We start from the raw sequence: 21413 nt of genomic DNA on the forward strand, positions 1-21413 counted from the left end.
TTGAATCAAACAATGTAGGACAAATCCAGTCAAGTGGGATTTATTCCAGGTATGCAAGGCTGTTTCATCATTCAAAGATCAATTAATGTAATCCATCACATCAATAGGCTAAAAAAGAAAAACTACAGGATGATATCAGAAGATGCAGAAAAGCCATTTGACAAAAGCCAACACTATACAGCAAACGAGAAATAGAGGGGGACTTCTTCAACTTCATAAAGACCATCTATACAAAAATCTACAGCTAATACCACACTTAATGGAGTGAAGCTGTATGTTTTGCCCCTAAGATCAAGAACAAGGCAATGGTGTCCTCTCTCACCATTCCTATTCATTGTTGTACTGGAAGTCCTAACTAATGCAATAAGGTGGGAAATGGAAGTAAAGTGTATACATATTTGGAAGGAAGAAGTAAAACTACCTTTGCTAGCAGATGACATGATTATTTTAAAAATCCCAAAGAATCAGCCAAAACACCCTCCTAAAATTGACAAGCAATTATAGGAAGGTTTAAGGATATGAGGTTAATATATGAAAGTCAAATGTTTTCCTATATACTATCAATGAACAATTGGAATTTGTAATTGAAAACAATCATTTACATTAGCACCAAAAATGAAGTACTTAGATATAAATTTAGCAAAATGTGTATAAGATCTATATGAGGAAAACTACAAAACTCTCAGGAAAGAAATCAAATAACTGGAAAGAGATTCCATGTTCATGGGTAGAAAGACTCAGTATTGTTAAGATACCAGTACTTCATGACTTGATCTATAGATTCAATAAAATACCAATCAAAATCCTAGAAATTTACTTTGTGGAAATCAACAAAGTAACTCTGAAGTTTATATGGAAAGGCAAAAGACCCAAAATTGCCAACACAATATTGAAGAACGTCAACAAAGTTAGAGAACTGAAACTACCCAACTTCAAGACTTGCTATGAAGCTTTAGTAATTAAGACAATGTGATGCCATAGAAAGAATAGACAAATGGATCAGTGGAGCATAGCCCAGAAATAGACCCACACAAATATAGTCAACTGATCTTCAACAAAAAGATCAAGGACAATTCATTGGAAAAAAGGATACTCTTTTCAACAAATGGTACTGGAACAACTAGACATCTGCATGCAAAAGATGACCATAAAAATAACTTACAAAGTGGATCAAAGAACTAAAATGCAAAACTATAAAACTTCCAGAAAGTAACATAGGAGAAAATCTAGGTGACCTTGGGTTTGTTAATGAGTTTTCAGATACAACAAAAGTATGCTCCATGAAAGAAAAAGTTGATAAACTGGACTTTATTACAAGTGAAAAATTCTGCTGTGCCAAAGACACTGTTAAGAGAGTGAAAAGACAAGCCACAGACTGAGGGAAAATACTTGCAAAATGCATATCTGATAGAGGACTTGTACTGAAAATATACAAGTAACTCTTAAGACTCAACAATAAGAAAATGAACAATGCAATTAATAAATGGGCAAAAGAGCTAAACAGATACCTCACCAAAGAAGATACATACATGGCAAGCAAGTATATGAAAAGATGCTCAATTTCAAATGTCATTAGGGAATTGAAAATTCAAACAACAAATGAGATACCACTGCATACCTATTAGAATGTGGAGACAGCAGGAACTCTCATTCATTGCTTGTGGGAGTGCAAGATGGTACAGTCACTTTGGAAGACAGTTTGGCAGTTTCTTAAAAAGCTAGATGTAGCCTTACTCTAAAATCCAGCAACCACACTCCCAGGTATTATGCAAATGAGTTGAAAAGTTATGCCACACAGAAACCTGCACACAAGTGTTTTTAGCAGCTTTATTCACAATTTCCAAAAATTGGAAGCAACCGAGATGTCCTTCAACAGGTGAATTGAGAAACAAGCTGTACATCCATACAATGGAATATTATTCAATGATAAATGAGCTGTCAAGCCATGAAAAGACATAGAGGAATCTTAAATGCATATTGCTAAGTGAAAGAAGCCAGTCTAAAAAGACTGCATACCCTATGATTCCAACTATATGACATCTTGGAAAAGACAAAACTATAGAGACAGTAAAAAGTCAGTGGTTTTCGGGAGTTGTGGGAGTGGAGTGGGGGAAAGATGAATAGGCAGAGTAGGGGATATTTAGGGCAGTGAAACTATTCTGTATGATACTATAATGGTGGATATATGTCATTATACATTTGTCGTAACACATAGAACTATGCAAAGAGTGAGTTCTCATGTAAACTATGTACTTTATTTAATATTGATATATCAGTATCGGTTCATTAATTGTAACAAATGTACCACACTAATGCAAGAGCTTAATGCCAGGAAAAAGTGGGGGTGAGGTGAAGTGGGGATATGTGGGAACTTTGTGTACTTTCTACTCAGTTTTTTGGTAAGCCTCTGTTGAAAATCAATAGACCCATAAGTGTGGGTCCTTGTCTGTTTTTTGACTCTCCATCCTATTCCATTGGCATATTTGTCTAACCTTTTTCCAACACCACACTATCTTGAAAACTTTAGCTTTATATTGCCTTGAAATCACATAGTGTGTGTCTTCCAACATCTTTCTTTTTCAAAATTGTTTTGGCTATGCTGCTTCTTTGCCTTTCTTTAGAAGATGTAGGACTATTCAGATTATCTGTCTTTCCTTGAGTAAGCTTTGGTAATTGTGTCTTTCAAATAATTCATCCATTTCATCTAAGATGTTAACTGGTGTAAAATTATTCATAATATCGCCCTTTTAATATCTATAGCATCTATAATAAAGACCTCTCTTTTGTCGCTGTATTAGTAATTTGCATCTTCTCTCTTTTTATCTTTGTTAGTCTTACTAGAAGTTTATCAATTTTATTGATTGTCTTAGAGAACCAGGTTCTGGTTTCATTCATTTTTTTCTATTGATTTTGTTTTCAATTTCATTGACTTCTGTTTTTTTATTATTCATTCCTTCTATTTACTTTTGGTTTATTTTGTTCTGCGTTTTTCTAGTTTCTTAAGGCATTGATTTGAGATTGTTCCCCTTTTCCAATATAGGTACTTAGTGATATAAATTTCCCTCTAAGTACTTCTTTAGTTGAATCCCACTAATTTTGATATGCTGTGGTTTTATTTTCTTTTAAATTACTAGATACTTTAAATTATTATAATTATTATTAAATTATTAGATATGTTCTAATTTCCCTTTTGATTTTTTTCCTTCAATCCACAGGCAATTTATGAATTACCAACATATTAAACGTGGTTTCTTCTTGTGCTGGAATTGTGTGAACGGAATGTTTCTTTTTTTTTATATATACTTTTACATTTTTATTTTTTCTTTTTCTGTGTTTTCCAATTTTCTACACTGAGCAGGCATTACCTTTCTAATTAGAAAATAATCAATTATTATAAAATAACACTCTACGTTTTGTAGCACTTTATAATTTACAAGGAGCTTTATCTAATTCTCCAACATTTGCTTGAGAAACATATAATCCATATTTCATAGATGCTGAAAATTGAGATTGACAGAGTTAAATGACTTGCTCAATGCCACAGAACTAGAGCTAGTTAGGATTCAGACCCAGATTTTCTGACTCCCAGTTCATCGTCCTGAAGAAGTTGGAAATAAAGATTTGAAAAGTAAATTTGAATTTATCTTGTGGGAAGCTGGAAAGAATCACAGAGGGTCTTTGAAGCAATAAGTGACACTTGAGGCATTTATCTCAGTGTAGTTTTAATTTGAATCTCTGATTACTAATGAGGTTGAACATATTTTCCTGTTTATTGCCTGCTCTCATTTCTTCTCTAAATTGCTCTTCATGTGCTTAGATCATTTTTCTATTGGATTGGTTGGTCCTTTACTTATTGATTTGAATAATTGGAAAATATTCCAGATGCTAACACTGTATTTATATTAATAATTTATTTGTTGGAAATATCTTCTTCTTGTTTCTTGCTTATCTGTCTTTATTCTCTCAATTTTGATCAACAAGGCAGTATCTACTGGGGAGTGTGTGGGGAAATTAATGTGCTTGCAACAAGAGGTGTCTCAGTTTATTTTGACCTTGTATGATGGGAAGGAGGATGGGAAGCAGGAGACAGAAGAGGATGGGATTGGAAGACAAACCACATGATTTGGAAATTCATTTACTAGTCATTTGTTAGTTGCTTACAGTTATTGGCCACAGTGTGCTGGGCCATGTGATAAATGGAGAGTGAAGAATAAATGTTTTCTACATTCGAGGACCTTTTACCTTAATGGAGAAATGAGAGATGTAAAATAAGACAAGTAACACAATATGTGCTCAAGTAACTATGGTACAAGATAAGCTGTGGCTAAGAAAAATTATATTCCAGCAAAGGGGAAGGAAACATTACTTTTAGTTAATTGAGAATTGTTGAAGCAAGAAGTCTATACGTTGAATGAGAACAAGGACTGTGTGTGTTTCTGCTCAGCATTTTATCCCCAGCACTTAGCATAGTGCCTAACAAAGATCAAGTGCCCAAATATTTGCTTAATGATGGAATGATGTTAGCATGTGTGAGCAAAGCCTTTTATAGGGACCTAACACAATGTGTTTAATTCATCACTCTACACCACCACCAGGCAGCTCTGAGAATGTTCTGATAGATCAGCATTTCAGACATTAGCTTCCATTTCCAAAGCAAGGGAGCACAACCTTTTCCAAAAAGACACAGGACATGCTCCCTTATCTTACTATTATAATAGCAGTAGTCAAGATTTTGGCTTCACTGTCAGGCAAACCTGAGTTTGAGTTGCATGTCAGTTACTAACTAGTTATATGACTCTTGATTTCCTTCACCTATAAAATGAGACTAATAGGGCTTCCCTGGTGGCGCAAGTGGTTGAGAGTCCGCCAGCCGATGCAGGGGACACGGGTTCATGCCCCAGTCCGGGAAGATCCCACATGCCACGGAGTGGCTAGGCCCGTGAGCCATAGCCACTGCGCCTGCGCATCCAGAGCCTGTGCTCCGCAACGGGAGAGGCCAGAACGGTGAGAGGCCTGCGTACCACAAAAAAAAAAAAAAAAAAAAAAAAAGAGAGACTAATAGTGCCTACCTTACTGGGTCATTGTAGAATCAAATAAGGAAAGCATGTAAAATACTGAGCCATCATAGGGGTTCTATAAATATTCCCTGTGCCTCTTCTCTTGATGTACACTAAAATGGATGGAACCTGTGATTGCCTTTGGATTTTGTGATTGGTCCATGTTTTCTAACCGGCATATTCTATCTCCTCCCTCACAGATTCAGAGACATATTGTGTGTTTCAAGACAAGAAGTACAGAGTGGGTGAGAGATGGCATCCTTACCTGGAACCTTATGGGTTGGTTTACTGCGTGAACTGCATCTGCTCTGAGGTACAATCTCCGATGGCATTTGATTTCCTACTTTGCTCCTCAGCATGCAGAGATGCTTTCAAGTGCCTAGATGGCCAGGGAGCATGAGTGATAAAAACGTAAAAGAAGTTAGGAAGCAGATTGTAAGGAAAAATACACATCTCCTATCTTTTTCTTCTGTTGCCTTTTGGCTTGATTTTCATGGGATCTCAATGAGTTATTTGCTATAGATGGATACTTAATGGTCTCTTAGCCAAATGATATAGGACTTGGAAAAAGTGGAGTGGACGAGAAAGCTCAATATAATGCCTGGATTGTGAGACAGTATCATTTTTGAATACCACTTTCAAGCCTGGCCTTTCGAGAAGAGATTAGGACAGATTATAAACTGGTTCATATGGAGAGTGTATTTTATGTTATTTCAGCCAATGACTGTAATTAGGATTGAGGTTGTGAAACCCTGGCCTGAACCTTGTGAGGATTAGAGTTCTCTTGGCTTGGCCTTGGCTCCAGTCCAGTCACTCAAAGAGGCATTTGTACAGCTTAAATGCCATGTTTGCAATAGCCAAAGCAGGTAGTCCCATCTTTCCATGGCCCTGACCCAGGACCACAGCTATGGTGCATCTTTCCAAACAAGCCTCTACCATCATATACTAGGCCAGGGTTTCTCAGCTTCAGCCCTGTTGACTCTTGGGGACAGATAATTTCTTGTTGTAGGGAGCTGTCCTGTGCATTGTAGGATATTTAGCAGCACCCCTGGCCTCTATCCACTATAAGCCAGTAGCATCAACCCCAGTTGTGACAACCAAAAATGTCTCCAGACACAGCCAAAGTTACTTGTGGAGCAAAATGGCCCCTGGTAGAGAACCAATGCATTCAGCCAATTGGGAAAGGAGGCCTTGTAGTAGGCCTTGAGGATTGAGAATTCTGAACATATAGAAAGAATTTTCAAGACTAGCCTCTCACTTGAGACCTCATGGATGAAGTGCATCTCCTCGCTAGCGCCCAGGTAGAACAGGAGCACTCACTTGCAAGCCTGATTCTTTTGCCATTTGAATAGAAACTTGGGCTTTCAGAATTTTGAGCCTGTGGGAACCTAACCTTCAGGCAACATTAGGTGGTCTTAACAGGCCACAGGGCTCTAGAATCAAGAGAGACCAAGCTTCCAAGCCTGGCTCTGCCACTTCTGAGCTGTGTTATGTTCAGCAAGTTATCTAACCTCTCTGAGATTCCTTCAACTTCATCTCCTTTAAAATAGTATAATGGTATTACCTATTTCATAGGGTTATGGTATGGATTAAATTCACTAATCCATCTCAGTCACCTAAAACAGTGCTTGGTCACAGTCAATATTCGAGAAATGCTAACTGCATAACATCACTATCATTATGGTTATTATTTTTGTTAATCTATTAACTCTAGAACAGAAATCAGTATTAGGCATTAAGGCGGAATCAGTTGAGACCTCAGCCAGGTGCAGTGATTTCTGATATGCTTTGGTGATCTCGCTTCAAGAGGACACCACCTGGCTCTGAGGAGTGTGACATGTAAGGAGGCTCCGTGGTGTTTCCAAACGCAATGCTCCAAAAATTTATTCTAGAAAATACATGAGAAAAGAAAAAGATTTGTGGTAAGGTGATTCAAATTTGGGTAAAAGAAGCCTGCCTCTTTGAATAGCTAGGGCAGTTATTAAATAGAGCATCTGGAGACTGCTTAACTGCCTGGTATGGCATGGTTGTGTCAGATTCTTGACCCAACGCATTGGAAATGGACAGCTAACCCTTGGGGGCTGAGGCTTTGCTATCTGCAGGGCAGTGAAAATGTTACTGTGATCCCAGTGCCAATGGCTCAAGTGCTAGGCATCTTCTGTCTACATCCTCTTCATTACCCTCTTCCCCCACAAGAGCCTGATGGATACAAGTAACCCGTACTTCAAATGAATTATAGATGGAAAATGTTAATGCAAAATTGATTTCCAAAGTCTTCCTTTGTTCTAGCAATGGCTGAAAGCTGTCAGAGCTAGGGATCTTGTCACTGTAAATCAGGCAGGGACCCAGTCGCCCCCTCCCCCAGTCATACTAGCTAATCAGTTCAATTCCAAACTCTAGCTTGTTCTCAGCAAAATTCTGACTTGAAAAGGAAATGAGAAGAGGGAGCACTCAGTCTTCGGGACCAAGGCAGAGTTATGTGGAATCCAGGGTCCATGTGCTAGGGCTATCTCCTTGCCCAGGGGTGGGTAGCAGCTCAAGGGACCCATTGCTCATTAATCCCTTCCTTCCATGACATTGGGCAGGTGATTATGAAATCACACTAGGCTCTTGGAAAAGACGTGAAGGACTGGGGAATGGTAGAAACGTCACAGAGCCAAGTCAGAAGACGCCTCCCAGTAATTGTGGGAGGCTTTGAAAACTGGGGCAGTAGTGATCCTTAGAAAAATATGCCAGTAAGCTATCAACCAACCCAGCGGAGGTGCTAGTGATGAGAAAAGGAAAGAAAATGCTGATTTCATTCAGTTTCTCGGGAATGTGTTATTCACTGTCTGGGTGAGTCCCTGCATGACTGTTTCCCAAACTGGCATGATCCCAGTGACCTTGAAAAACATTTATTTTGTTATTGTTGTTGCCTCTCTCTTTCAGAACGGGAATGTGCTTTGCAGCCGAGTCAGATGTCCAAGCCTTCATTGCCTCTCTCCCGTGCATATTCCTCATCTTTGCTGCCCTCGCTGCCCAGGTAAACCAGTTCGCCTCTTTCTTTCCTGGCTCTCCCTCTTCCACCAACCCACCCCTTTTCCCTAATTCCTCAGAAGGGGAAACTTCCAGACAGGAATAACAATAGGACACTTTCAGGCGGCGCGTGCACTGGCCTCTAAATACTGTTTATAGCCCAAGTGGGCTATTCAAGGCTGTAATAAGTTATTGGGTACCCAGTAACAGATTTTCATTAGGCTTTTAATCATTTGAAGGTGGATGTCAACTGGGGGAAGGGAATTGTGGCCCAGCGATTTTTCTTCCATAAGCAGCCTCTTCCTGCTGTGGGCAGCAGACACCAGGGGAGGTGTAGCATGGAGGCACGTGTCCTACACAATTAGTGCTGGAATTGCATTTGAGCATAGCTTCTAAATGATGAGGGGCTATTCAAAAAATCAAAGGAGCTGAACCAGTGGGGTTTATGACAGTATAAAGCTGCCTGCCTGCTCCAGACTGTACAGTTATTATGTATACATTGTTCAGAGCAAGGCTAAGGGGAAGGCAGGCAGAGACTTTTTCCCAAGGCTATTAGGACGTCTACCTTCATGGTTTGTGGCTAGGGTGTTTGAGGCAGGGGCTGTCTCAGTGACACTTTGTTCACGTCTGGGGCCTGGCTCCCACACCAGAGGCATGCAAGCACGGAATGATTCAGAGAATGCCCATGGGCCTGACAGCAGCCCTAGGTAAGTGATCATCTTGCCATATAGGCATTAGAAGCTTTGTAGTCCTGTGAGTTGATTCTGTTTCCCTTGAGGACAAAGTTGGGGTCCATGGGTGGACTTTGAGGGGGTTAGCAAACCTTTTAAAATGTTTTCAGTTTTTGGTGTAACAATGTATGTGTGTAAATTCCTTTAGAGAAGATCCATAGCTTTATTGGTATTCCTAAAGGGGTGTTCATGACCCCAAAAACATGAAGAACCACTAGCCTCTGGCATAAATGCTGCTTTTTAAAAGTAGTGAGGAACTTCCCGAACTTACAAGAAAGAAACCAAAAGTGTCAGGGCAAAAATGCTAGAAATGAGGCTAGGAATGAGGTTCAGTGACAACTCGGTTAACTGAAATGTTACAGGAATGGAGATTTTGTTGAATAGAGAAGAAACCCCCAAGCCCTTTTTGTCAGCACCTTTATAACTTATACTTTCTTACATTGGTAAATACACTCTGATTCTTTGGGATTCTTTCCCAGATGGCAAAAGATCATGCCATGTCACAGGTTTATCATTCTGAGTATTGGTGACCATAGTATCTGCTTCAAGATATGAGAGACTGACTTGGCATATCATCAACCGACAAGTTGTTCTTTGAAATAAAATAAATCCCTCAATGAAGTTTACCATTCTTGTGTGTGTTTATTTGCTTCTTCTATTTAAATTGGATTACAAGGGTGTAGTATGGGAGGATTCTTTCTTTTTTTTCATCTGGCAGGTTGCCTGTCAAATAGCCTTATAAAAGCTGCTTATCCCAGAAGTCTCTAAAAGTGGTCTAATGTCATAGGAATTGATCTAAATGGCTGTGCAGAAATTGTTCTTTCCTGGGAAGGAGGTTGGGGCAGGGCCCAGACACAGAGCATAGGGTGGAAGCGCACAGAGTGGAAGATGGCTGTCATCTACCCCAGCTGCGTAACAGGAAACAATTACTGAGAAAAACGGAAAGTATAAGCTAGCAGTTCTTTTGAGAGAAAAAGAAAGTATGAAAAGAATTGAGGTCATACGTCCTAGAAAAGATAAAATGGAAAGAAATAAACACCGTTATCTTTAAGACTTTAAAAGCCCATTTTATGGAGTATAGAAACCAGCTGTTCATTTCCTTTGCCTTCTTGTTCTTGCAGGTCACTTCCTTGTGAGTTCATTTTTCTTGTTAACTGTAACCTTTAACAGTTCTTTCTGTGGGTAGTGATACTGAAGTTCCCTAATCCTTATATGCAAAAATGTCTTTATTTTGCCCTCATGTTTTTAAAATATTTATTTATTTATTTAGGCTGTGCTGGGTCTTAGTTGCGGCACACGGGATCTTTAGTTGCAGCAGGCAGGATCTTTTTTTTTAGTTGTGGCATGCAGACTTCTTAGTTGCAGCATGTGAACTCGTAGTTATGGCATGCATATGGGATCTAGTTCCCCGATCAGGGATTAAACCTGGGCCCCCTGAATTGGGAGTGCAGAGTCTTAACCACTGGACCGCCAGGGAAGTCCCTTGCCCTCATTTTTGAATGATAATTTGGCTGGGTATAAAATTATAGGTGCATGTTTATTTTCCCTCAGCACTTTGAAGATATTAATAAATGGTTTCTTGACTTCCTTTGTTTGTGGATAAGAAGTCTGCTCTTTGATTATAGTTCTTTCATAGGTAATCTGTCTTCTTCTTCTTCTAGCTTTTAAGATATTCTGTTTTCTTTGATGCACACAATGAGGTGTTTTGATGTATGATTTGTTTTTATTTAGCCTGCTCAGCACATGATTTTTTTTCAGCCAAAGGACTCAAATTTCTCTTCAATTTTAAGTCATTATTTTTGTGAAAATTACCTCTCCTTCTCTCTTTTTGTTCATTCTTAATCTTGTCTTTGGTATATGTCATTGCAGCTCATTTAATTTACACTCTGAGTCTCTTAATGTCTCCTTTATTTTTCCCCCTAATGATATATTGGAATACTCCCTAGAATGATATATTACTTCAACTCTGTCCTCCAATTCATGAATTCTTTCTCCAGCTTTTTCATGCCTACTATATAGACTATCTGTTGGGTTTTATTTGTTGTTTTATTTTTAATAACTGTATTTTCCCCAATAACTGTGTTTTGAATTATTGATATATAAAAATCTACAAATTGCCATTTTATAAAACCCCTGTTATTGTTTCTTGGGGTCTTATTCTCTTATTTATTTCTTTAAGGTATTTAAATATTTATTTAAAGTCCATTTCTGATCGTTCAAATATCCATTTTTTTTCAGCTGTGAATTCTCACTTTCATTGGGTTTCTTGATAGCTTTTCTTAGTTCCAGATTTCCCCTTGTTTTCTAAAATTTTTGTTTAAAAACTCATCATCCGTGGGGTTTTTCTCTTGCATAAGTCCTTCCTTTCTTGTGGTAGCAGTTTCAGGCCTTATAGTTCACTTAGCACTAAACCAGGTCATAAGTTGGTGTCCCAACTTGGGCTTCCTCATATCTAGATGGTCTATTTCTATCTCTGTTTTCTTATGCAGGGCTAGTCCCTGATAATGATCTTGGATTGGGACCTCAGCTGCAGCTGCCCATCTTGGACAATCTGTCCATGTGAGGGAGCCATCTTGGGTGGGCAGAGCTATGTCAGCCCCTGTTTACATGTGAGGAGTGTGACTCTAGTCCCCAGCTTTACATAGGAAGCCATTTATAGGCCATAGTTCTTACTCAGCTGTCTGAATATAACTGTCTATATCTGGTCCCAGCTGCCAGTGGACCATATCACTTTGGCCCCCATTTATTGCTGTACTTTTGCCTGTGTTTTATTTCATAGAGAGTTTACTTTTGTTTCTGAGGATGATTTTGCAGTTTTGCAGTTTTATCTATTTATTTATTTATTTATGTTTACTTTTATATTTTGTCTCTCACTCTTCTTTGTTCAGAAAATAGCAGGGCGTTTTCTCATGTGCTCTCTATGCCATATGGAGCTGGAATGCAAACCAGCTATTTTTTTTTCTGTTGAAGATAAAACAAGAATAAACAGGTTTAAACCATAGCAGAGAAGAATGGAGTTTGATAAAAGAAGAACTTTGGGACACAGTGGTTGTTAAATCCTAGAATAAATGACTAAGGAGAACTTTAGTCTCTTTCCTGCATATTTCTGGAAATAAAAAGCTACCCACGCATTTGAGAGAGTTGGCACAGTTTTGCTTTGAGACAGGGCGATGGATGTGATGAGTCCTCTGTGTTCCTTCCACCCCAGTGATTATTAGACGTGAGGAAACTCATGCCTTCAGGGCCACAGGAATGTTTGGTCAAAGGAAGGGGCTCTAGTTTTCTGTCTTAAGCCAATGGAAGGCACTGTGATGAAAACGTCTTCACTGAAAAATAGAATATTTAAAGCCAAGATGATGAACAAGTTCTATATCAAAAAGGGAAAACAAACAAGGAAGGCATATATGCAAGGTTTTACATACTATCCTACAGCAGTAGCAACTTCAGGGAGTGTTTACTGGGTAGTGATGGACTTTGTGGGAAGGGTCTACCTGCCATGCCTAGAGCCCATCTTCCATTGGCGGGAACAGAGGAGACTTCACCCCCTATCTGTTTCTGTGTGTCCCAGGACTCTTGCTTTCTAAACTTCTTACCCCCTGAAATTTCCAAGGTTCTCACTTGCATTTGAGGTTGTCTCCTGTAGCTCCTGCTGACCTGTGGAAATCAGAGTATGCAGACTGCTTTTCCAGAATTACGAGAGAAATCGATACCAATTCCCATGAAGAGCAAGTGAAAACTTTTTCTCCAGCACTTCCCCAGGCCTCCATGGCAGAGATCAAGTCTTGGTCACATACCACAGGGCTCTACTGGGTCCAGAGACTGGTGCTACGTGGAAGGTAGAACATTGATAATGAACAGGTCAAGACTGCACAGGAGTGATAAAGGTCATTAAATTCATCCCAGTCTCTAAGCAGGAGTCTCTGTTGTCCCTGATGAAAGATTTGTAGGAATGGAATTCCATATCTTCTTTTTTGGGGGAGTTGAGTGGTAAAGGGGGAAGGGGGAGAGAAAGAATATGACTTGCTTCCTTCTGTTCTTTATGTATAATTTTTATCACCAAAAGACGACTTTTATAGTGACCAGGAGCCTAAATCATGATATTATCTAACAGTTTTCTTTCTTTTTTAAAAATTTATTTTCTTATTTTATTTATTTTTGGCTGTGTTGGGTCTTCGTTGCTGCACGCGGGCTTTCTCTAGCTGCGGTGAGCGGGGGGCTACTCTTCGTTGCAGTGCGTGGGCTTTTCATTGCGGTGGCTTCTCTTGTTGCAGAGCATGGGCTGTAGGCCATGGGCTTCAGTAGTTGTGCCTCGTGGGCTCAGTAGTTGTGGCACGTGGGCTTTAGAGCACAGGCTCAGTAGTTGTGGCACACGGGCTTAGTTGCTCCATGGCACGTGGGATCTCCCTGGACCAGGGCTTGAACCTGTGTACCCTGCATCGGCAGGCAGATTCTTATCCACTGTGCCACCAGGGAAGCTCCACTAACAGTTTTCTGAAATGGCCATTCCATTAAGAATTTGCTATTCAGAATGAATAAACTTGGGTTCCATTAGAGGTATTCCAACATTCCCAGGTCATGAAAGAGCTGTTATAAATTTGCCAAAATATCTGATTTGATCTCTTACCAGAGACCTAATCCAGTGTTTCCTTTTCAGCTAGGTATGAGGAGGTTTAGTTCTATGATATGGTTTTAAGAGAGAGAGTGACAGTGTGGTTTTGCCAAGAGAGGCACTCCTCACCCAAGTCTTTCACATTCCAGGTTATTTCCAGGTAAGGAAATAACCTTTCCACAGATGCACTACAGTCTGTGTGCTCCCGTAAGGAGATGCTGGAAGCTCTATGCCATTTCTCTCAACAGGAGTTGGGTAGTGAGCTAGCTAGTGAATACAGTCATTTCTGCTATAATGCGATATGTGCTTTTCTGAAAATCCTCCCATTCTGCAAAACTGTACACTGAAAAATAACAAGCTTAAGGAAAAAAACAGGATTGGAGCAAACAACTCTAAACTTACGCAACTTTGTAACTAGAGTACTAATAAAACAACTGTACTAATAAAATACTAGCATGGTTTAAAAAGTCACCTTAGATTTCTAATAAAGAATGTTACAGTCAGTAGAGACTTCATCCTTTAAAATGGTGACTTTAGCTTGAAGGAAAGGGGTATAAGGAAAGGTTGAGGCCGCTGAGTAATAGAGACAAGAGAAAAATGCACAAGATCAGAAAGAATCACGTGATAAGCATTTAGAAGACCGAGCATACGGCCAAACTGAGCCAAGAGGGAGAATGTGAGGTGAACAGGAATAGGATAGAGTACTGTGTTCCTTCATGGTTCGCTGATTTCAGTTGTGTTAGTGTACTTCGCATTCAGTTGCTGTCACTTGATGGTACAAAATATGAATTTGCTAAGGAAAATTATGTATGAACCAATGCAATTTCTGTTTTATACCAACATCTTTCTCTTATCTACCACTCACATATGAACAAATTTGGATTACACAAATCTATACTATAGCAGAAACAGACTACATAAGATAGGAGGTAGCTATATGCCATTTGGCCTTGGACAGTTTAGAGTGAGGGCTGCATGGCACTCAGACACTCTGAATCTGTTTTTTGGTCTGTAATCGCTGGCCTGTCTGCACATTGTGTTCCAGTACATTTATATAAAAAGGGAGTCTAGTTTTAGGATTATGTCTGTCTCCATGTCTGTGACTTCCAGTGTTTTAGGAATCAGGTAGACAGGCCTTTTTTGCTCCCTCCAGTTGTTTGTTTTTTTAAGGGCAAAGTTAAAGGGGGAGACTTATCTATTTTTAGTTGTGGTAAAGTACACATAACATAAAATTTATGATTTTAAAGTGTACAATTCAGTGGCATTAAGAACATTCATGGGCTTCCCTGATGGCGCAGTGGTTGAGAGTCCGCCTGCTGATGCAGGGGACATGGGTTCATGCCCCGGTCCGGGAAGATCCCACATGCCGCGGAGTGGCTGGGCCCGTGAGCCATGGCTGCTGAGCCTGCGTGTCTGGAGCCTGTGCTCTGCAACGGGAGAGGCCACGGCAGTGAGAGGCCCGCGTACCGCAAAAAAAAAAAAAAAAAAAAAGAACATTCACAATATTACTGCAATCATCACCACTAGCCTAGTTCCTGAAATTTTTTGACCACCCCAAAACAAAACCCTGTGCCCGTTAAATAGTCATTCCCCATTACCTGTCCTGCTCCAGCCCCCTGGCGACCACTAATTTGCTTTCTGTTTCTATGGATTTTACTATTCTGGACATTTCATGTAAATGAAACCATAAAATATGTAGTCTTTTGCATCTGGCTTCTTTCACTTAGCATAATGTTTTTAAGATTTATCCATGTTGTAGCATGCATTAGTAATTTATTCCTTTTTATGATTGAATAATATTTCATTGTAGGGATATACCACATTTTGTTTATCCATCAGTTGATGGGCATTTGAGTTGTTTCCACCTTCTGGCTACTGTGAATAGTGCTATGAACATTCATGTACAAGTTTTTGTGGGACATATGTTTTAGGTTATTTTGGGTATATACCTAGGAGTGGAACTTCTGAGTCATATGGAAATTCTATGTTTAACTTACTGAGGAACCTCTCCCAAATTTTAAAGCTATCCCATCTTCTTTTGATTCATCTCTTTGAGTGTCTGCTGCCATCCTCATGGTTGCTGCTGATTGCTGCTGTTGCCATCATCCATGTCTAATCGCCATTGTGCTCTGCTCGTTCCTTTTGCTCTTTTCTGAATTCTGTATTCACTTGCCTCCTGGGTTTGATTGAAAAAGATCAATTCCTTTTACATAATAACAGCTAATTAGCATATTATTTTCCCTTTTTTGTAAGGGAACTACAAAAGCCGTAGTATACAAGATGATTGATCAAGGGTCATTTCTTTGCCTGCAAAAGATTGGTATTTATTTATTTATTTTTTTGGCTGTGCCACATGGTTTGAGTGATCTTAGTTCCCTGACCAGGGATTGAACCCAGGCCCTTGGCAGTGAGAGCGCAGAGTCCTAACCACTGGACTGCCAGGGAATTCCCAAAAGATTGGTATATTTATAAAAACTCTTTCTGGGTATAGAGCTATCCAAAAGCCTGAGGGTTCTGGAATGTTGGTCTCTGGATAGCAGAGGTTTTACTTTATTATTATTATTGTCACCGTTAGCATTCTTGTACTGATTACTGAGAGGTGGCCACACAGATGTTCACTGTTGATGGGTAGATCCTCCATGTCTATACTGATTGCCGTCTTACCTCTTAGACCTCTTTCACTGTCTTCCATGGTTTATTTCCATTGTTTTCCTCATACACTTGGTCTTTGAACGCTGCAGAGTATAAAGGGTTAAAACTTCTCCAGGAAAGTGGCATCCCACTTGCCTTCTGCCAGGTGAGGTGATTTTTATCTCTGGTACACCCTGGGGATTTAGTTCCTTTTTGAAAAAGAATGTGATTTCCTGTTAGCATTCTAGAAGCCCTTATGCCATACAAGAAGAAGACATTTAGGAAAACTATGGCTTTCTGTCATGGTAGAGCAGAACTCTTCTATTTCTTTCAATGGACGTTAATCAAAGCTGGCCCCATGTAAAGGTGAAGAAGGTGGCACATCACTGAGGGATACTGAAAAGCCCCATTTGTCCCAAATAAATCTCCCACGTGCTTGCTATATTTAAGAAACCTCCACCACTACAATCATTCTTCTGGGTTAAGACATTGTTTCCCAAAGTTTGCTGCAAGGAACACAATTTTATGGGACAATTAATAGGGTTAACTAGAGAAAACATTTATATGGTCAAATAAACGAGGGTTTCTGGATTAGAGAAAGTTAGACAGGTTTATTTTAATGCAGGACTTCTCAAAGCCTTTAGTATGTTAATATGCACTCTGAATATATAAGTGAGTGTATGGGATGAAGTATTTTCCAAACTTATTCAGCCATGGGACCTGGTTTTTGTAGAGTACTTATTAGCAGGATTAGTGTTCTTTAGTATATGTTTTAGGAAGTCTTGGATTATGCCATTCAATTTCTAAAAGTTGTTTATATTACAGCAATAAGCTATTGGTAAATACAGTATCTTAGTTTGGAGAAGTTCATTAGAGTAGCAAGCCGTTTTAGAACAAGACCCTAAATTAATATTGCTTAAACTTTAGTGTGCTTAAAGGGATTTAATAAAATGCAGACTCCCGGGCCCTACACTAAAAATTCTGATTCAGTTGGGCTATAGTGGGTATTCTGCATTTTAAACAAGCGCCTCAAGTAATTCTGTTGCACTTGGATGGGGGACGGGTCACTATGGTAACAGGGCCCAGGGGAGATCTTGAGGTGAGAGCATTGCCTGCATAGAGCAGTCCTGGGCAAGATCCTGGGCAAGGCCCTGTGCATCTGCAGAGAGCTGGGGGCAACTTGACAACGTTGTTTCTCTGATAATGGGGAGCACAGGCACCCCCAGAAACATACTTTGCCTATGTGACACTCCTCCAGGACCAACCCCGCGGTAACATGTACTCACTGTTCCCTCTGGCTGGTCTCCCTGCTTTCCCAGAGCTCCCACCCAGAGCCTTTCTCGTCTGCCATCGTCCACATTCAGAGCCCCTGGCTGTCAGGTCCAGAAAGAAGGACCCTCCGTGGGGAGCTCACCCCTCTACCCCACCCACTGTCCGTGACTTGTTGTTGGCGAGAAATGAATGGCATTTCTCGGAATTAGCCCAGGAATTTCTGTTGATAAACAAATGAAACTCTCAAAGGGAAAAGCAATCAACATAGTTTGAAATAAAATCAGTGTTTTCAGCTTAGTCTGTTTTCAACTTAGTTTGAAATAAGAGTCACATCTAGGGTATTTTAAGGAAAGGATTAGTAAAATGTCCTTTAGTGAGCTTTCTTCCTGGTTGTAGGGGTGATCCAGAAACCAGGGCCTGCTTTCTGAGTAAGCAGAGCAGGAGATGATTACCTTAGTTTCCCGTGACCTGTCCAGCCAGCATAGTGTCAGGCTCCCCTTCTCCCACCCCACCCTACTTCCCTGCCAGGTTGCCTGATACCTGAAATGCTATTAAAATCTTACAGCTTCATCTTTTGAATTCAGACTTTGATTCTTGATGAATTCATCTATCTTTGGAGGTGATAACTCTTATTAATCATTTTTAATGTAACTAGCACACAGGATCTAGAAAGCAGAATCTGATGGTAGTGAATGGGGGGGTGAGTGGGGGAAGATCCTGAGGCCACTAACCTGGGTACCTGGAAGAGTTATGCAGGGGCAGGGGCGGGGTGGGGGGTAGGGGTGAAGGAGGAGCCTCTCTGTAATATCAAGGATAAGTTCTGTATTCGTGGCAGAAGACACAGTGGTTTCTAGGATGAGTTGCTAACTCTCTCAAGTTTTTCACTTTGGGGTTCTTAACTTAAAACCAATATGTTTCAGAAGTAACCAAATATCCTTGCTATCTGTTGTCTAGAGCCAAAGGGTTTCACTTCAGGGTTTTGGATGCAAAATAACTATAGCCCAGAAGATTTACCAGATTATTTGCAGCCACTAAGATAAATAGCAGTCTTTATTAGACTGATTTTCCTCTGATTTTTGTATCTAGATTTTTCACACTGTCAGCTATTCCCTAAAAGTGATTTTAGAAACTGGCAGATTGGGGGTGACAGTTATTAAAATCTGTTCCAAAACCTACCTCCTCACAGGACTCCATTTTTTTGGCCATAAATTAGTCTGTTTTAGAGATATCTTGATGTGTTGTCTTTTGTCTTTGCCACATACACGTTAAGACCCAGAGAGTGGGAAGTGGTCCAGCAATAGATATGTGACTGCTGAGACAGGGTTTTTTTTTTTTCTGTTTTTTTTTTTAGGGCTGTACTCCCTGAATTGGAGAGAGTCTATGAAGTATATGTACTGTATCTTTAAAGAAAGGGATAAATCAAAGTTGTCTGCAGGAGGGGGAGGAAGAAGGTTGGTTGGATTTTTTTTAATTGGGGAGAAAAGGAAAGACCTCAAACTTGGGAGTAGAGGTTACTTTTAAAACAGAGAGATAAGGTGAGTGTCCCTGCAAGCTCCATTTTCTTTCCTTTAGCAAATTCATGCAGCTTTGAATTCTTCACATTCACAAGATCCTGCCTTCAGGGATCTAAGGCCAAACCAGAGTCCACGGCTCACCACCCTACCTTTTATAGGCGGTATTCCTTTAGTATTTCAATAGGAGGGAAATGGGGGTTAGGGTTAGGGAACAAGACGGGCAGGGAAATGGGGCTTGCTTTTTTCCTCGCTTTCTTTCTCTATTTCCCTTCCTCCCTCTTCCCTCCCTCTCTTCCTTCCTTCTTTTTAAAAAATCTCTTTTTTATTTTTAAAAAATTTTACGGTAACAAAGTATGTATAACAAAATTTCGCATTTTAATCACTTTCAACTGTACAGTTCTGTGGCATTAAATACACATACATTGTTGGACAGCCATCACCACCATCCATCTCAGGAATTTTTTCATCTTCCCAAACTGAAACTCCGTTCTTATAAGCCACTCCCCATTTCCCCCTCCCCCAGCTCCTGGCCACCACCATTCTACTTTGTGTCTCTGTGAATCTGACTCCTCTAGGAACCTCATATAAATGGAATCATACAGTATATTTCCTTTTGTGCCTGGCTCATTTCACTTAGCAGAATGTCTTCCAGGTTCATCCATGTTGTAGCATGTCTCTTTTTTAAATGGGGACAAGAATGGAAAAGAAATTTGAGAAGAGGCTGGTGGTAGAGATGAGAAAGCAAAGTCAGGAGATAACCAAGGGGTCTTAGAAGAATCTAGCAAATGTTGGTTTTCTGAGCATAGTTTTCATAGGATGAGGAAGACTGCAGAGACCGCATTGTCTTTGACAATGACAGGTCTGACAAGCAGTAACTGCCAGTAATGACTGTGAAATGCTGGGTTTTGAAAGACAGACATATTCATTATTAATGTTTCCCAGGGAACTTCAGAGAGCATCATGTATTAGGAGCTGATTACTGGCAGGTTTTGTTATCTTTTGGAGAAATCCATAGGGGTAGAACTGTATCCCTGTTTCCCTTTACCTGGAGAAGTACATCTCCGAAAGGGCCTCCTCTGAGATTGCTTTCTGAGGGCAGTCACGTCTGGAGCTATTCAGTATGGTTTTATTAGAAAGATTATTAAAGGATTAGAGTATCAAACCTATGAGGCAATGTTGAAGGAAAAGTGTGATTACTGAGCCTGGTGAAAGAAAGACTAAAGGGACTTCAACAAACTTCAGAAAGATAAATGGGTCTTAGAGGATGCTGATTAGCTTTCTCCTTCCATCTCCAAACGGGGAGTGTGGGCAAAAATGAGCTTCAGCATAAAAAGTTAGGTACAAGGAAGGATTTCCAGGCTTAAATAAGGGGAGCAGAAGTCTTTTGAAAGTCAGTAGATTATATCTCAAGCTTAACGCTGAGTAAGAGCAAGATGCACCGACATGCACAAATGCATGTAATGAGATTCAATTAACATGAGGTTCAAAACAGGCAAAACTAAACTATATTGTTGAGGGAGGTGCATAAATGTAATAAAACTATAATGAAAAGCAAGGAAGTGATTGTCCCAGAAGTCAGGATTGTGGTTACCTCCAGTGGGGAGCGATGGAGCCTTCTTGACCTGTGTGGTAGTTACAAGGGTGTTGGCTTTATAATCCTCAATTCAACTGTACATTTATGTTTTAGGTCTGTCAGTTGTATTTCCCAGCATAACATATTTTTAAATGGCACTACATTTTCATTTGTTTTGGTGATTATGATTGGAGGCAAAAGGTGACCAGAAGACCTTTAAATGTTACAATTGAGCAGAAGATTGTGTATGTGCATATGGCTGTTTGGGGACTACTATTTGTGTTTACTTGTCTATATTATTTTGGTCTTCTTGTTGTGTGGTTTGGTTTGGTCTGGGTTTTGTCTGCTTGTTTTTGCACAAAGCAGAGCAATACCAAAGTCTGGAGAAGGGTGTGCTCTCTGTCCTTCAGGTATGCCCTTGGAACTAGGAAGAAGGTATTTGGGGGCATTTGGGGCTTTGACTTCCAAGCTGCAGAGTGCACCAGTGTGTTGGCATCTGGATGAAGCCATCTGGCTTTAGGTCTATATCACTGACTAGAGGGCCCATTTGGCTTCCAGAATCAGGACCACATTTGGGATGGAGAGAGAGCTCCGGTTGTATGGGTATGACATTCCCTCCCCCCAGGTGAGGCTGTACTGTGCTATCAAGGTGGGGGAGGCAGGAAGGCACACAGCCAGTGAAGAGATGGGGTCTAACCCTGCTCTCCCCCTAATTCAGTGTGGGACTTTCACAGAGCCGGCTAGCGTCTTTGTGCCTGTTTTCTCAACTTGCAAAATAAGAGTGATAATTCCTACCTTCTCTGAAGGTTTTTATTGACAGTGAAAGCCAAGTGGATGTGTGAAATTGCTTTGAAAAGTATAAAGAGGTGCATATATATATATATATATATGCAAGGCAGTGTACCGCAGGGGAGAGAAAGAACTTAAATCCTGAGTCCCCAGATTGCATCTCTAAGAGAGAATGCGGGCAAAGCCTGAAACTCGGTACTTGTTCCCGTAGAGCCCAATGAC

General features: G+C 40.2%; 1 protein-coding gene across 8 annotated transcripts in view; it reads left to right on the plus strand.

Annotated features, from left to right (window-relative positions):
- The window catches only part of CHRDL1 (chordin like 1), a 117512-nt gene that overhangs the window by 20637 nt on the left and 75462 nt on the right, over positions 1-21413 (plus strand). For 7 of the 8 annotated variants that reach the window (XM_060087706.1, XM_060087704.1, XM_060087705.1 and 4 more), the window contains exons 3-4: positions 5258-5370; positions 7986-8079. In XM_060087706.1, the coding sequence (XP_059943689.1) occupies positions 5258-5370; positions 7986-8079 (207 nt within the window). Of the gene's footprint in view, positions 1-5257; positions 5371-7804; positions 7893-7985; positions 8080-21413 lie in introns of those variants that run through there. The other variant, XM_060087712.1, reaches the window with a different exon arrangement.

Source organism: Mesoplodon densirostris, chromosome X (assembly GCF_025265405.1).
Source record: "Mesoplodon densirostris isolate mMesDen1 chromosome X, mMesDen1 primary haplotype, whole genome shotgun sequence".
Classification (NCBI taxonomy): domain Eukaryota; kingdom Metazoa; phylum Chordata; class Mammalia; order Artiodactyla; family Ziphiidae; genus Mesoplodon; species Mesoplodon densirostris.